Source organism: Botrytis fragariae (assembly GCF_013461495.1).
Source record: "Botrytis fragariae strain BVB16 chromosome Unknown tig00000112, whole genome shotgun sequence".
NCBI lineage: Eukaryota > Fungi > Ascomycota > Leotiomycetes > Helotiales > Sclerotiniaceae > Botrytis > Botrytis fragariae.
This window is the reverse complement of record NW_023500997.1, coordinates 1,680,357-1,695,808: the sequence shown is the minus strand read 5'-3', so window position 1 is coordinate 1,695,808 and position 15,452 is coordinate 1,680,357. Positions and strand designations below refer to the sequence as shown.

At 42.5% G+C, this 15,452-nt stretch overlaps 4 protein-coding genes across 4 annotated transcripts; 3 read left to right on the top strand and 1 right to left on the bottom strand.

Annotated features, from left to right (window-relative positions):
* Positions 1-1,276: 1,276 nt before the first annotated feature.
* On the top strand, positions 1,277-3,681 carry Bfra_008065 (putative mfs transporter protein; the record flags this gene model as incomplete). The annotated part of the gene is made up of 5 exons (XM_037338430.1): positions 1,277-1,641; positions 1,834-1,974; positions 2,027-2,917; positions 3,257-3,363; positions 3,482-3,681. The coding sequence occupies 5 exons, from the start codon at positions 1,277-1,279 to the stop codon at positions 3,679-3,681; spliced, it is 1,704 nt and encodes a 567-aa protein (XP_037190493.1).
* Positions 3,682-7,710: 4,029 nt separating this feature from the next.
* Positions 7,711-10,003, top strand: Bfra_008064 (putative transcription factor protein; the record flags this gene model as incomplete). The annotated part of the gene is made up of 2 exons (XM_037338429.1): positions 7,711-7,993; positions 8,139-10,003. 2 exons carry the CDS (start codon positions 7,711-7,713, stop codon positions 10,001-10,003), a joined length of 2,148 nt encoding a protein of 715 aa, XP_037190492.1.
* Positions 10,004-12,077: 2,074 nt separating this feature from the next.
* Bfra_008063 (uncharacterized protein) lies at positions 12,078-12,236 on the bottom strand (the record flags this gene model as incomplete). Its single annotated transcript, XM_037338428.1, has 1 exon — positions 12,078-12,236. One exon carries the CDS (start codon positions 12,234-12,236, stop codon positions 12,078-12,080), a length of 159 nt encoding a protein of 52 aa, XP_037190491.1.
* A 2,212-nt stretch (positions 12,237-14,448) lies between these two features.
* On the top strand, positions 14,449-14,854 carry Bfra_008062 (putative riboflavin kinase protein; the record flags this gene model as incomplete). The annotated part of the gene is made up of 2 exons (XM_037338427.1): positions 14,449-14,565; positions 14,678-14,854. 2 exons carry the CDS (start codon positions 14,449-14,451, stop codon positions 14,852-14,854), a joined length of 294 nt encoding a protein of 97 aa, XP_037190490.1.
* Positions 14,855-15,452: the final 598 nt, after the last annotated feature.

Sequence of the window (15,452 nt, the reverse complement as noted above, 5' to 3'; positions counted from 1 at the left end):
AGAGACACTTAATTTCCCCAACTCAACTGGGAAGGGGTCAGCCGTTAAGAGTTTCGATTGTTAGTTACCGGCGTTAAAGTGTAACGACACTGAGTTATGATGATACGAAACCCCTCATGACAATGCTTACTGTGCAATGTGCATTGTGCATTGTGCACTGTTGACACTAACGCCAAGGAGGATAAATATTCAAACGATAAATGGGGATCATCGGCGTTTATGCAGCCGAGCCGACAAGCACGCAGGGGCCGGATGGAGAGATGATGAAATGGCGTAAAAACGTAATCAACAAAATAAGGCAGCAAAACGGTCTGGCATTGAGGTCATTTTGAACCCGCCTCGAGTCCGTCTGGGGAAAATTCGGGAGCTCGGGAGATATGCGGATCAAGAGAAGTTTGGAGACAGTACGTATCAGATATGCAACGGATATATCATGGAATCGGTGACCGGATGAGTTGATACCAGATACCGAATAACAATGAAGATTGAAACGAAGAGGTGAAGAGGTGAAGAGGTGAAGAGGTGAAGAGGTGAAGAGGTGAAGAGGTGAAGACATGAAGACATGAAGACATGAAGACATGAAGAAACTTCAATTCATATTCATCCTATGCTTTCAATCATCTCATCACCTTCACCGCAAGAACATGACAAGACCAAATCTTGGCAAGATCCTGGAATCATTGAAGAATGATATAACAATGGATGCCATTACAATGCCATTCTGAGGTGCCGAGTTTACTGCCGCGAACTCCGCAACATCCACCCCCACTTTCTCCTCAATACTAGCAAAATCCCCATTTCGAAGGCGAATTTTCTTTTCAGGAACAATCATCAAAGAGAATCCGATCTCATGACAATCTTATGAAAAAGTTGAGATTTGCTGATAAATCCCTAGCTGCCATCTTAAAAACGACAGGGGAAGCTGTAAAAGCTTTGGATTAAGGTTATATCGGTATTTATTATCCATTAACCATTTTTTTTTACTTTCTCATAACCATTTATATATCAAGACCCGATGCCATCTTGCACCCCGAGTATATCTTTCAACCAGAGGGAATGAATGTGTACAACAATATACTCATCCAACATACCTGCCTACCTACCCATATGAATTCAGCTGTCCGAATAATGAATTGATATAGCTATCATCTCATCAATACCTTGATACCAATCGCAACTTCACATCCCCTCCTATTTCTCACAAACAATACATTGATTCACTCCTATCCTCTCCTCTCCACTCCAATCAACGACAACACTTCATTCTCATCTCATAATGTCCTCAATCCAAGACCTCGATTTCGAGAAACTTCCAGTCTCACCTTCTGAGCTCTCGCATGCTGCAACTGAATTCGACAAGGAATTCGCACCCATCGTAATTTCACCTCCAGATACACCCGTTCCGACATGGGACAAGAAACTAAGTCGATCCATTTCACTGGCACGAAGACGTTCTTCCAACGGATATGGTTGCGACGATCCGGACAATCCTGCTGGGGATTATGAAGGAGAAGAAGATGAGAGAGATCCTTTCGAGGTGAAGTTTGATGGTGGTGATAGTGATCCCATGTGTCCGAGAAGTATGGCTCATGGGAGAAAGTGGTTGGTGGTTATTATTGTTAGCGCAAGTTCTTTTTGTGTGTAAGTTCATCCCATCTTTTATCATGTAATTCTCGCTTGAATCGGTACTCTGCCTTGGGATCTTCAGATGGGGTTCATCTGGTAATCTTGGTTGATATCAAAATTCACCTACCTTTTCGGCACCACAAACACTCATAGATGGTGGAGCCAAATCGTAGAATATTACGCATACTAATCTGACTTGCATATTAGTACATGTGCGTCATCAATGTATACCAGTACATACGCACAGATAGAGGAAGAATTCAATTGCTCTCGAGAAGTCGCTACCCTTGGACTTTCTATGTTTATCCTTGGACTTGGCCTGGGACCCATGTTGCTCGGACCTCTTTCGTAAGCAATCTATTCGATGTTTCTGCTTCAACTTACGTACTGACATCAATAGTGAATTTTATGGTCGGCGTCCGATATATCTTTGCTCCTTTTCTTTCTTCTTATTATGGCTTATTCCTTCGGCTGTGGCGCAAAATATTCAGACGATGCTCGTAGCGAGATTCTTTGCTGGTCTTTCCGGGAGTGCTTTTCTGTCCGTCGCAGGAGGCACAGTGGGAGATTTGTTCAATCGAGAACAACTTCAAGGTCCTATGCTACTCTATACAGCATCGCCATTCATCGGTCCATCGTTTGGTCCACTAATCTCTGGATTCATTAACCAATTTACATCATGGCGTTGGACATTCTACGTTCTGATCATCTGGTCAGCGTGCAACTTAACACTGATCTTTTCTCTCGTCCCAGAAACTTACCATCCGGTTGTCTTGAAGGCCAAAGCTCGTAAGATTCGAAAGGAGACTGGTGATGATCGTTGGTTTGCACCTAATGAGAGACTCAACAAGTCTATTCCGAAGACTATTGGCTATTCCCTCCTCAGACCCGGTCAATTATTAATCTTTGAGCCCATGTGTCTCAACCTTTGCATATTTTCGGCTATCTTGCTTGGTATCCTCTACCTTTTCTTCGGCGCCTTTCCTCTCGTCTTTGAAGGTAAACACGGATTCCAACCATATCAAGTTGGATTGACCTTCCTCGGTCTATTCATCGGAATGCTAATCGCAGCGGCTACTGATCCTTTCTGGCATAAGAACTATGTAAGACTGATCAATCAGAGAGAAGAAATGACGGGCGAAATTGGTGGGTCCGAACCTGAATATCGTCTACCTCCAGCCATTCTAGGAGCATGTCTCGTTCCTATCGGTTTATTTCTCTTTGCGTGGACAACATACTCATCTGTTCATTGGGTTTTCCCAATTATTGGATCCGGTATTTTCGGAATGGGGTACGTCAAGTTTTTTTTCCCTCTTATGAAATTTCTTCACTATTCGTGATGTCCTCTCGTGTGTCTCTCGCTTTGCAGTTAGGTCCCCGAACCATGTATGTTCCATCGCCGAAGTGGTGCTTGCATCATGGCTGTTTCGTTCCTGCATGGAGATGTAGTTGATCTCGTCATTTGATGTTTTGCACATCTGTTCCTTTTCGGGGAAATGTGATGCTAGATCTTCACTCTATTTCATGCTCTGGTGAGGAAGAAGACTCGAGATGTTTCACATGACACACATTTGATGTGGTACCAAACGATACACTTGGAAAAGTAGCTAACCGGCTGGGATTCATGCAGAACCATTCTTGTCTTTACTGGTATCTTTACATTCCTAGTCGATGCATATCCATTGTATGCAGCCAGCGCTCTAGCAGCAAATAGTTTCATGAGAAGTAGTTTCGGAGGTTAGTCCTATTCCCATCTCTCCCCCATTGACCTGAGATCAAATCACCTACATACCTATAAATGTCTTATATGTACGAGAGGAGAATACAAAAATAAAGGCTGAATCAATTCCACCAGCTATCTTTCCGCTCTTTGGGATCCAAATGTATCACAAGCTCGGCGATCAATGGGCAACTACTCTCCTGGCGTTTTTGACGCTGGTCATGACGCCTTTCCCCTACCTCTTCTTTAAATACGGGAAGAAAATCAGGGACATAGTCGTTTTGCTACCGCGTGATGAGTCTTTTCGGCAATACATGCGACCGCAGTTAATATAAAATATGAACATGGGCTCAGAATCATTGGAGCTTTTGAGGAAGCACAGAAAGTTTTTAAAATTTCTAGCGATTGGGTTAGTGAGCATTGCATGCATGGGTAAATGGAGTTTTGGGAAAATGGAAAGGAAGGGAGAATCGGGTTTGGGTTTTCTTTTATTAATAAAATAGACGTTGCGAGTTAACGTTTACGCTAACGTTGACATGTACGTTAATGGTTACTTTGCCTACCTAGGTATCTATCTATGTCTAGGTGAAGGACGGAGCCTACCTGGTTTTCATTCATGTAGCATATACCCCAAATCAATCAATCATTCATTCATTCATTCAAAACACTCTCTAGTATCTACAAATTCTCCAACGAACGCAAAGATGGAAATAAGAATTTGAGATGGATGGAAAATCAGGATGTAATTCCTCCGAAGGGAAAATCAGATGGGAATAAATATTATTATCTAGGTAGGTAGGTAGGTAGGTAGGTAGGTAGGTAGGTAGGTAGGTATGTGTCAAAGGTAACACAATCTTTATTTCCCCATTCTATTCCATTCCATTCTATTTCATTTTGATGGATCCATTCATTCATTCCAACTCCCTAGTAAGTAGGTAGGTAGGTAGGTAAGTAGGTAGTAGGTAGCGAGTAGTTCTTTTCTTTCCAAACCCCCACTACCCCGTCGTCTCGTCTCGTCTCGTCGCATGTAGCCTTTGAAAATTGAAATCTGGTTCGCACTCGATTTAACTATTTGAATGTTTGAATACTGAAGCGGGCTAGCTAGATAGTTACAGCTACTACGCGCCACTCCGCCATCTCCAGCATTGGGTAGGTACCTTGGCATTTTGGCGAATTTCTTTGGGTTTGTTGTTTTGTTTTGTTTTATTTTCTAAATAAAAAAAGATGGGTGGAGAGGTGGATGGGGCACGGGAGAGATGCGAGTTACTAGATACTAGATGGTGGCTTCCTGGTTCCATGAGTTAATATATCATGTACCTTGGGTAGCTGATGTGTATGTGTATGTGTGTGCATGTGCTACAATGTATTGAGGTGAGGTGAGGAGAGGTGAGATGAGGTGTATGGGTGTGCGAGTGCATATATCTATCTGTTGGAATTGGGATTGTGTGTTATGTTGTGATGTATTGTATTTATTGTATTGGTACATGTAGATGTGATGAGGGAGTGAGAAGAGAAGAGAAGAGGATATGTGATGGATGGATGGTGTTTGGATTCTGATTCTGATTTGAATTGGATAGGTTGATGGATGGAGATACAGTGTTATTCCCTTGCGGTATTCCCGTATTTCTATCTGCATCTAGAGCCTAGGGATGAAGACAAGATAGGGAGGAAGGGAAAAGGGAAAAAGGAATTGGTATTAGGGATTGGGAATTGAGGTTTGTGTTTATGTTTTGATGGTGGGGTCTTGGAGGGTGATTGATGTGATGCGATGTGTATTCCCGTAAACTCCAGAAACCATTGGGACGGAACGGATTCTGTTTGGTGGAAATGAATGGATGGTTGGATGGATAGATATGCATGTATGGATGGAATGAATACAGGTTGTGTGTAAGGGAGTGAGTGGGTGGGTAGTTAGTGACTGGACTAGGACTGTTAAAGCCAATATGCAGAATACGTGGTAGCTGGTAGATGAAAGGGTGGTGGGATACGATAGATAGATGGATAGATGGAGGATCGAGATGAATGGAGTCAGTCTGTCGTTCAGTTAGTAGTCAGTCGGTGAGTGGGATACAATACAGTACAGTACATATAGTATGGTACAACACGATATACCCAGGTACGTATGTAAGGTAAGCGAGTCGGCTTATTTCTAATGAACGTTTTGTGACGGATGGATGGGTGGTGAGTTTGCTTGAGTGGAATGCTTGGGATTGGTTGATAGAGTAGGACAAGTTACTTTGGTTTGCTGTTACTTCATGTATTATATAGTATTTTATGTATGTATTATGTATTATGTATGAATGCATATGCAATGTAGTAAATAGTAGGTAGGTAGTTGTTACCAGCTTATTATAGTGATAACTCGAGGGAGTTTGAAGGAGGGAAGTAATAATGTCTAGTCTGCCTCCACGGCAGTGGCCCCCGGAGGGTCAGCGAAGCGTCATTTAATAGACTCATGATGATCGAATTCTTATTATTGATGAAGCTATTGATGATGGGGGCAAGCCCCCAAACCCCCTTAGCTCGCTGCGCTCGAGGTAGAGATGGATGACTGGTTAGTGAGAGTGAAAGACAAGTGTTTAGTATGTCTTTATATATTAGGCAATGGCTTAATGTAAGCCAAAAAAGCTGGATTCAACAAAGAGCTTGTCATACCCATGATATTCGAGTTCAACAATTGATTGTTTGTATGCCATAAATGAACATTAATATCTGATGATGATAATATTGAACAATCACCTAGATACGAGGGCTGGGTAAATATTATTGCGGATATATTGAGTATTAAAAATGTGGCTGTGTCAATTGTGGCTTTATAATAAAATTTATCATTATTTATCATAATTCACTCATTTCAAGCATCATTTTACCGTTTATTGATCTAATCCACTTCACTCCACTCTCCACTTTGATTTCTTTAGGAAAAGCTTCTTTTTGCTTTTGCTTAATCTGTTGAACATCACTAAAATTTTCCCCGCGCAATAATACAATACAAGACGGTCGCAACAACAAACCTCGTTCCTGCCACGCGGCGTTTAAGCTTGAAAGGAATGAATTTTGGTGATACTCTATATCATTCAATTGAGTACAAAGATCTTCTATTGATTTACCATCTGGAAAGGTAATTTGTTTGTTCAATCAATCAGTCAATCAATCAAAAAATCAAGTTTCAAATTTCAAAATCCAACTCTGGGAAAACCAATTGATATCCTACTCTCTCAGCTTACCCGTTTCTACCCACCCAAACTCACCCACTCACACCCATTTACCCACCACCTCTTCTTCCCAAATCCTTTCATCCGCCATTGCACAGAAGATAAGTGCAATTTCAATTCGCAATTCATCGAGCCCCCGCCGTCCTGATCGGCAACAATTTGAAGTCTCTTCCATACGAGGCGAAAGATCCAAAGAAGAGAAAGAAAAAAGCTATATAGGTTCCGATTGAAAAGGAAACAAACCCCAAACACCCTGGCCGCTCGAGGAAACAAAGGACGGCGAATATATCCATTTCCAATATATCGATTGTGAAGTGATACGCAAAAAGGGAAAGGATATTTCAATTGCATCAGTAGTGGAAGGCATTTTATTTGGGCATCAATGCGATTGCGGTGGGACTAGCTCGCGGATACTTGCAGCACCATACAGTAACACAGCATTCGATTATTACATTTGCGCATTCTCTCCAGCACGAGAGAAGAGGCTTGGTTGAAGGAGTAGGTTCTCCGCGTGACTATACATGTGTGGATGTAGTGCTTTACGAAGAGACTAGGTTTTGGATTGGCTGCAGAAAAAAAACAAGAATCGAAAAGAATCGAAAGCAAGATTGTCGAAAAGAGAAAAGACCAAAGGGTGAGATTTCGGGTCAAAGGAAATTACGAGAGAATACGGAGCGGCCGAGTCGGGCAAACCTACCTGGTTTCTGGGAAGGAATTACGGAAAGAGAGGATTTTAGGCCGGTCAAATAGCGGTGCATGCGAACGCGTGTTGGTGTTCGGATAGGCACGCGGCGAAACGTGGTAAGGGATTGAAAAGACGCGGGTACTTACTTTGCGGCAAGAATTTATTTCGGAGTATCGCTAGGGTTACCCTTTGTAGCATTAAGATTGCTCGCAGACGCAAGAAGGTGGTAGAAGTGTGCGCTGGAAGTGTGGGAGTGAGGAAACAAGGTCATTGTGCATTGTTGCTGGACGGGCGGTTCACGGCACCATCCTGTGTTGCCTTGGTTGTGTGACGAGGCTGCTGCAGCAGGGCTCCTGTTCAAGGATTGGCGAGTGAGGTTGACTGGGGCTTCTATTGATTGGAGTGTGGTGTCGCAGAAACGAACTAGCTTCTGCACAAGTACCAAGTGAGGTATTTAAGACAGGATGTCGGGAGAAACTGAAATAGATGATCCTGAGGTTTCGGATGGCGCTTCGGAGAACGATTATAGTGATCATGAGCAAGAGCTTGATGTTGTAGGAAAAGAGGACGATAATCAAGAAATGGCGGAACAAAAAGTAAGACCGGACGGTGAGGAGAATGGAAATACTGTAGGAGCAACGGCTACAGTTACAAAACCAAAATTCGATCCTAAAGATCCCTTGAGACCCAGAAGAAAGAAGGCAAGAAGAGCTTGTTTTGCTTGTCAACGAGCTCATTTAACTTGTGGTATGTTTGTTTTTATCAAGGATTCATTTTGGGGCTCTTTTTCGTGCCAAGAGCCTCACGATTCGTTGTTTTGTTCTTTATTTTTATCTAAATTTTCTAAATTTTCAATGAAATTTGCTACATGTGCTGAGAATGAATTCAATAGGGGACGAGCGTCCATGCCAACGTTGTATAAAACGAGGTTTAGCGGATGCCTGCCAGGATGGTGTCAGAAAGAAAGCAAAGTATCTTCACGATGCACCCCCGGAAGCTCTCAGACCTGTTTTGGGACCAACTTATAATCAACAAGTGAGCAATAATCGAGCCACTGCCGCATCAACACCAACGGAACCTTCCCCTGGTATGGGAAACTTTTTCTCTCAGCCTGATACTTCACCATCTTATCCACTTTTTGGAGCCAATCAACAAGGTCAAATGCCACCGCCATTGCAGAATCGACTGTCTTTTGGAAGCAATCAGCCATCACCGATATCTCCAACTTTCCATACAGCAGGTAATCGGCCAGCTGGACTGCAAGGAATTTCTCTACCGCAAGTTTCAAACGATTCTCATTCCGCATTTGGAGGCGGTGCATTTTTCGATCCCAGTAACCCGGCACTATTCAACTTTGATTTAGAAGGGCTAAATTTCGGAAATCATTATGGAGCATTAGAATTTGGAATGCTAGGGCATATGGCATCAGGCTCAGCAGAAACACCACCACAAGATTCAAATGCAGGAATGCCACAGAATGTTGGCGATCTCGGCTTCAATAACAATCCGGCTTTCACTAATAATCCACCCTTTAATCAAATCTATCCTCACGATACATTGCCGGATTTTGCTGTAGGTTTGGATAGACAGAATGGAGGAAATGTCTTTGGCAATAATAACCTACATCATGGTTTACCTCATGCGTACGCAATTGCCACTAGTGGTAGTCAACACAGTCCTAGCACTGATGCGAGTCCTGCGGCAAGTACAATGGGATTTGAGAGCTCACCGACTGCTACTAATTATCCAGCACCGGCAACTCATAGGCCAGCAAAACGACAAGATACGAAATCAGGCCCATCTGGCAAGCTTGGGCCATCGGGTATACTTGGAAAGAGGAATCGGGATCCTTCATCCATCTACGATACAGTCCATGAACCTTATTCGTATACTACCGGTTTCCATAGCTTGACTGCTTTCATCCAAAAGCGGTTCTCGCCAAACAAGACACTTCGGATAGCCAAATCACTCGCTTCCATTAGACCATCCTTTATCTCTTGTACAAAAACCCTCAATCGACAGGATTTAATATTCATGGAGAAATGTTTTCAAAGAACTTTATTTGAGTATGAAGACTTCATGTTGAACTGCTGCACGCCAACAGTGGTCTGTCGTAGGACTGGAGAAATTGCCGCTGCTAATAAAGAATTCACACTTTTGACTGGATGGAGGAAAGAAGTCCTTTTGGGCAATGAAGCAAACCTTAATACCAATACAGGCAGTAGTGGTCCTCCATCCTCAGGAAGTTCAGGTCGGGAAAGTTTTACAACTCCTAGAATGCGACCCCTCAACCTTGCCGACTCGAACCCTGGCGGCAAAACTCAACCCATCTTCCTCGCGGAACTGTTAGATGATGATAGCGTCATTGAATTCTATGAAGATTTTGCACGATTGGCATTTGGAGACAGTAGAGGAAGTGTTACGACTCGTTATAAGCTTCTTAGATATCAAACTGCAAAGGATACCTCTCAATCTCCTGAAGGTGATAAGGGAAAGCGAAAAGATATTGTTGGATTTAATGGGGCTGGGATTGGAGGAATGGGTAATAGGATCAAGGAGATTGATGCAAACAATGGCATTGAGACGTTACAACAGGATGGAAAGGTGGATTGTAGTTCTTGCTGGACAATTAAGAGGGATGTCTTTGATATTCCTATGTTAATTGTTATGAATGTGAGTCTTTTTCTTCTTGAAAAGGGGATGGATTGGACGGAATTGGTGAAAACTCGTGATGAGATAAAAACTAACGATTTATAGTTCCTTCCTTGCATCTAGATTCTATTTATATATTATTCTACGGCACCTTATCCTCCTTCCTCATCATGATAACGCCATTCTCACTCGATACGATACATACGATACCTTCTCGTCTCCATACATATTACCAACTTAATACCTCCCTTCCTTCTTCACGGCTTCTTTTCATTGCTTTGTTTGTTTGCATTCATGCATAAGGGGTCAAGGCAAAAATTGGCGCTAGTCTTTTTGGATTCGTTTTTGAGACGAAAGGTGTTGGATATAATGGGGAATTTGATTGGATTACGAATGGGATTGGGAAATCTGAAATATGCATTTGCACTGGATCTTATATACCCCTTTTCGGGAAGATGGATTGATGAGATGAGAAGAAGATTCATAAAGTGGAGCAGTGCTTCGCTTGTGAAGGTTCCATAGGGGGGATCTCTTTTTGGGGTTTAGTATATTCATACATTCATATTCGTATTCATGTCATATTCATCTTTGGATAAGTAAATGGAACGAGCATTGCATTGCATATGTTTTGGGCATGGATTTTGGGATTTTTTTTTAAAGGGGTTTTGGGAAGGGATGGATGGATGGATGGATAAATGGACTTTTGTGGGTTGAAATTCAATTGGGTTTTGGGATGGCTGCATGCGATGCAATGCATGATATGATGTGGTATATGATATGGGTATAAGAGTGAGGGAAGAGGATGGGAGGGCTAGGGATGGGGTGAGGCAGAGGATGATGAAATAAAAGGATGAGGGGAGAGGGTGAGAGGTATTGGTGGGTTGGGTGTGTGGGTTTAAGACCGGGGAAGGATTATCTTGGGGGTGGGGAAGGGGAATACATTTGTATTTAGAATGGGGATCATTGATATGAGGTAGAGACAGAGGATGATGATGATGATGATAGTGCAATGAAGGAGAGGGAAGAAGGCATATGAGATTGATTGGTTGACCAAGAGTGTGGATGAGGACGAGGGTGAGAACAAGAACGAGAATGATACCATATTTTATTGTTATTGCACATACCTACCTACCTATCCTATTTGACCTGTATAGATTTTGATGATAATGAATATTAATTTTCGCTTTGAGAATTTCATTCAAAAGGAAGAGGAAAGGGAAGAAAAGAAAAGAAAGATCGGGTCAAAACATGTAAGTAAGTAGGTAATATATGGAATATGTGATATATATATATATATGGTGATTGATCTTAATTTTTAATTGTAGTAATCCTGATAATGATACTCATAATAATGATGATGATGATAATAATGATAATGGTGGTATATCCAATCCAAATGCAACCCAAACCTCAAATCCGAAAACTCCAATGCTACCTCCCTACTGGGTAGGTATACCTATGCCTATGCCATGCTGCTAAAATATACACACACGTACGTGACTGATCCCTCTCCCCCCTCATAATCTAAAAAGTCATTTCTGTTTCCATCTACATCCCATCCCATCCCATCCCATCTCGCTCTTATCGTATCGTATGGTATCGTATCGTGAATCATATACATATCGTTCATCCCTTTATTCCTTCCTGCTGTCCTGCCGCCCTGTCCTTTTTCTGCCCTTTTCCTGATTCTGAGTTTCATTACTACTGTACCACACCATACCATACCATACCGTACAGTACCGTTCCGCGTAAATTTCTAATCCCAGATCCCACCGCGTCATTGATCGATCATTGATTATTGAGTGATCGCTCTTCATACCTCATCTGTCCGTCCATCTCTCTCCCTCTCTCCATCGAATGTACTTGTAGAGGGAAGATGCGTACATATGCATGTATGAATGAATATGTGAAAGCCGCATCCTTTCCATGATTTGCTCCGTGCATTCCACTCAACTCATTCCTTCATTCGTAATTTTGATGCGCATGTATGCATGTATGCATAGGTATGTACCTCAAGCCTACGCCGCAAAATTCCAAGGAAGAATCATGAAGATGGAACTTTCTACTCCACAGTTTACTTCCTCTTGCACTTTTTCTCCCACCGCTCTTTCGTTTCCTCTCCCATTCTTCCTCTCTCCCGTCCTCTCTCCCATCCAAGTTTGAAGGAGGAAAAAAAAATCTAATCGTCAGCCAAACTTCCCGAACTCCCAGAGCTACCAGAGATAGTCGAGGAGCCGCCGCGGGCTTGCTGGACGAGTCTGTAGATGCCGTAGGCGATGAGAGCGAGGATTAGGAAGAGGATGATGATGATTATGGCGATGACGGTGTTTTCTTGCATTTTGGCGGTGGGTGTTGGGGTTTGTGGTGAGCGGTGAGGGAGGGGGTGAGTGAGTGAGTGAGTGAGAAGTTGAGGGTGGTGAATTTGGTGGGTGGATTGGTGGAGTGAGATGAGATGAGTTTAGATGGAAGTGTGAATGTGAATGTGAATGTGAAATTTAGATATAGAAATCTAGGATGCGATGTTAATTTATAATCTCTCATAATGCCACAGAAGAAGAAAACTCATAAGAGAGTATTCTGATTATTGTTTTTACACATACCTTGATATCTCAATTCTACTCGGTCAATTATTTGAACAAGGCTGAGGATAATCCGACGATAGATGATATGATATCGTATCGGTGTAGATAAACAATGCGATAGCTCCGGTCTGATAAGACAATCAGAATCAGATAGGTAGTGAAGAGTGAAATGATAATAAGTCGAGTTGAGATTTTTGATTTGAGTCAGTATGTATAGGTATGTTAAGTGAGGAACGGAATGGAAGAAAAGAATCAAAGAGAGAGAAGGGAGAAGTGAAAAGAGAAATGGATGGAGAGGTTCTTGTATCTTGTCACACCTTGGTTGTCCTGCCATCTACATTTTTTTTTGTCGCTTTTTGCAAATTGCTTGGGGTTGGGAAAATTAAGAGGCGGGGAGGGATGGATGGATGGGGTTTGGGTATGGGATTGGGTATGGGATTGGGAGGGGATCATTGGGATGGGTAAGCGCGTATGGATGGATATTGGGTAGGTAGGTAGATAGCTAGCTGGGTCGTGGGTTACATGGGGGGTTGGGACTGTCTTTTTTTTGTATGTCGTGAAGTCGATACTTGTATTTATTTATATATGTAACTTATATATTTATATGTGATAATGATTTAATGATATCATAATATAATAAATATAATGAATATATAAGAATAAATAAGAATGCTAAATTCACATCCTGATTGTAAAATATATAGCAAGTACCTAAGCATTGACACTTGACAACCCATCACCGGTTACACTTCACTTCACGTCACGTCACCGCGTTGGTTTCCCAGCCACTTTAAATTTCTTGTGTATTTTTGGATGTGTCGCGCAATCAACTATCCACCTAGCATGGTACCTTCTTTTGAGTCTGGAAGTTTCATTTTGTTTCCTGCATGAACTAGATTTGGGTTGTGATTGAAAAATGGTATATAAAGTAGTCCGTTCAACTAGTACCTAGAGATGTATCGAGAGTCGCTCGCTAGATCTCATCGATATCCATTCCTTGCAACTTTGCGCGTGGAAAGGTAGGATATACTGCAAAGGTACAGAGATACAAAGATACAAAGATACAAAGATACAAAAATCTAGATGGAGTGGAGATATGTGCCTGTGGATACAAAAGGATATTATGAGTATCTGTGTATGTAAGATTACAAGAAGGTTGAAGCAAGGTACAAAGGTACTGTCGATAGCCGTTGCCACGTGGAAAGGAGACTTTTGGTTTTGTGTATGACTTGTGGATGAGGAGCTTGTTTGCTTTTTGTAAGACTTATTTGGTAGGTTTGTATTTGTATTTGTGTTTGTACTGCTTTTTGTACCTGTACCTACTTATACTCAACCAAAGTTCCAATTTACATGCCCAGTATTTCCTACCTCCGTAGCCATCTTGTATTGCACGACTTGACGGACGCGAGGAGAAAGTGTCAAGAACAAACTTTCCTTTGACTAAGCTTTTATCTAGTAGATACCGAGATAGTAAGTAGTACATATTTTAGATCGATTCGGAATTTCTATATGCATCTAGAGTCTAGACGGAACGATTGACAACCGGCACCTTAATAATATACAACTCATCGTAGAGCGAAGCGAAAAAGCCTCCACGGCAGTGGCCCAGCGGAGCGTCATGGATCTAGATCTAGATATTTACAATTGTGACTTTTTGGGATTAATAGTCATTACTTATCAGTAAAATAAAAGCTCAACAAGGCGCACAAGGCGTAACATCAGCCGTACCCCCACTTCGCAATGAGATGAGATGATTCTATGTAGGTACCTAGGTAGCCTTGCTTAGCATATCATTCTATTCCACCCCACCATTCGCCATCGAGTAGCTAGCTATGGAATTATAATCAATCAATCCATCAGTCATTTCCTCATTAATACATACTTTCTTCTACCCAAAATCTCTCATCCACTAATCCTCTCCAAACCGCACTTCTCCAATCTTCATTCACTTCCACCTTCACCTCTACAATGCCGACCAAAGAACCCCGCCCTCTAATCGTCGGTTCGGAAAGCGGTCCCGAATCTCCTTATCCTTTACGAATGGAAGGTGAAGTAGTTTCTGGATTTGGTCGCGGATCTAAAGAAGTAAGTTACTATATTTTCTCTTTCCATTCCTCCCTCCTCGTCTTCTCCCCCTCTCTTCCTCCCCATCCACATCTACAAATTCCCCAACCCACCAACCCTAACAACTCCCCAGCTCGGAATCCCCACCGCAAACATCCCCGTAACAAACGTCCCCTGGATCGACACCGCCCCCTCAGGCGTCTACTTCGGCTACGCCGCTCTCGACCTCCCTCCTCTCACCCCGAACTCCAAACTTCCCCCTCCACCACCTCTCCCACCTCCCAAACCACCCGCCTCTACCCCATGGTAATGTCCATCGGCTACAACCCCTTCTACCGCAACACGGTCCGCTCAGCCGAAGTACACCTCCTGCACAAGTTTTCCCAGGATTTCTACGGAAGCAACATGCGCGTGGAGATTCTGGGGTATATTCGTCCGGAGCTGGATTATGTGGATAAGGAGTCTTTGGTTAGGGATATCGAGACGGATATTGAGGTTGCGAGGGGGAGTTTGGCGAGGGAGAATTGGGGGGTTGAGAAGAGGGATGGGTGGTTGTTGGGGGGAAAGACGGGGAAGAGTGAATAGAGGGGAGATGAAGATTAAAGGTTGGAGGAGGGATGAAAAATAGACGAGTTGGGACGGAAAGAAAAGGAAAAGAAAGAAGAGAGGAAAGGATGAGATGCAAATATGTAGGGAAATAGAAATGAAGACTCAAAGAGGTAGTGAAATAAGCGGAGGCGTTTGGGAACTCTAGATGGTCGAATGAATAGATGGATATCATTCAAGACTGGGAAAAGGTATACATAACTTTTGCAACAACATCGCAATACACACTTAAAAATATCAATCACATCTCAGTCACACATCCTCAAACCCAAATCTGAAGGTGTATATTTTTGTTCTTGGAA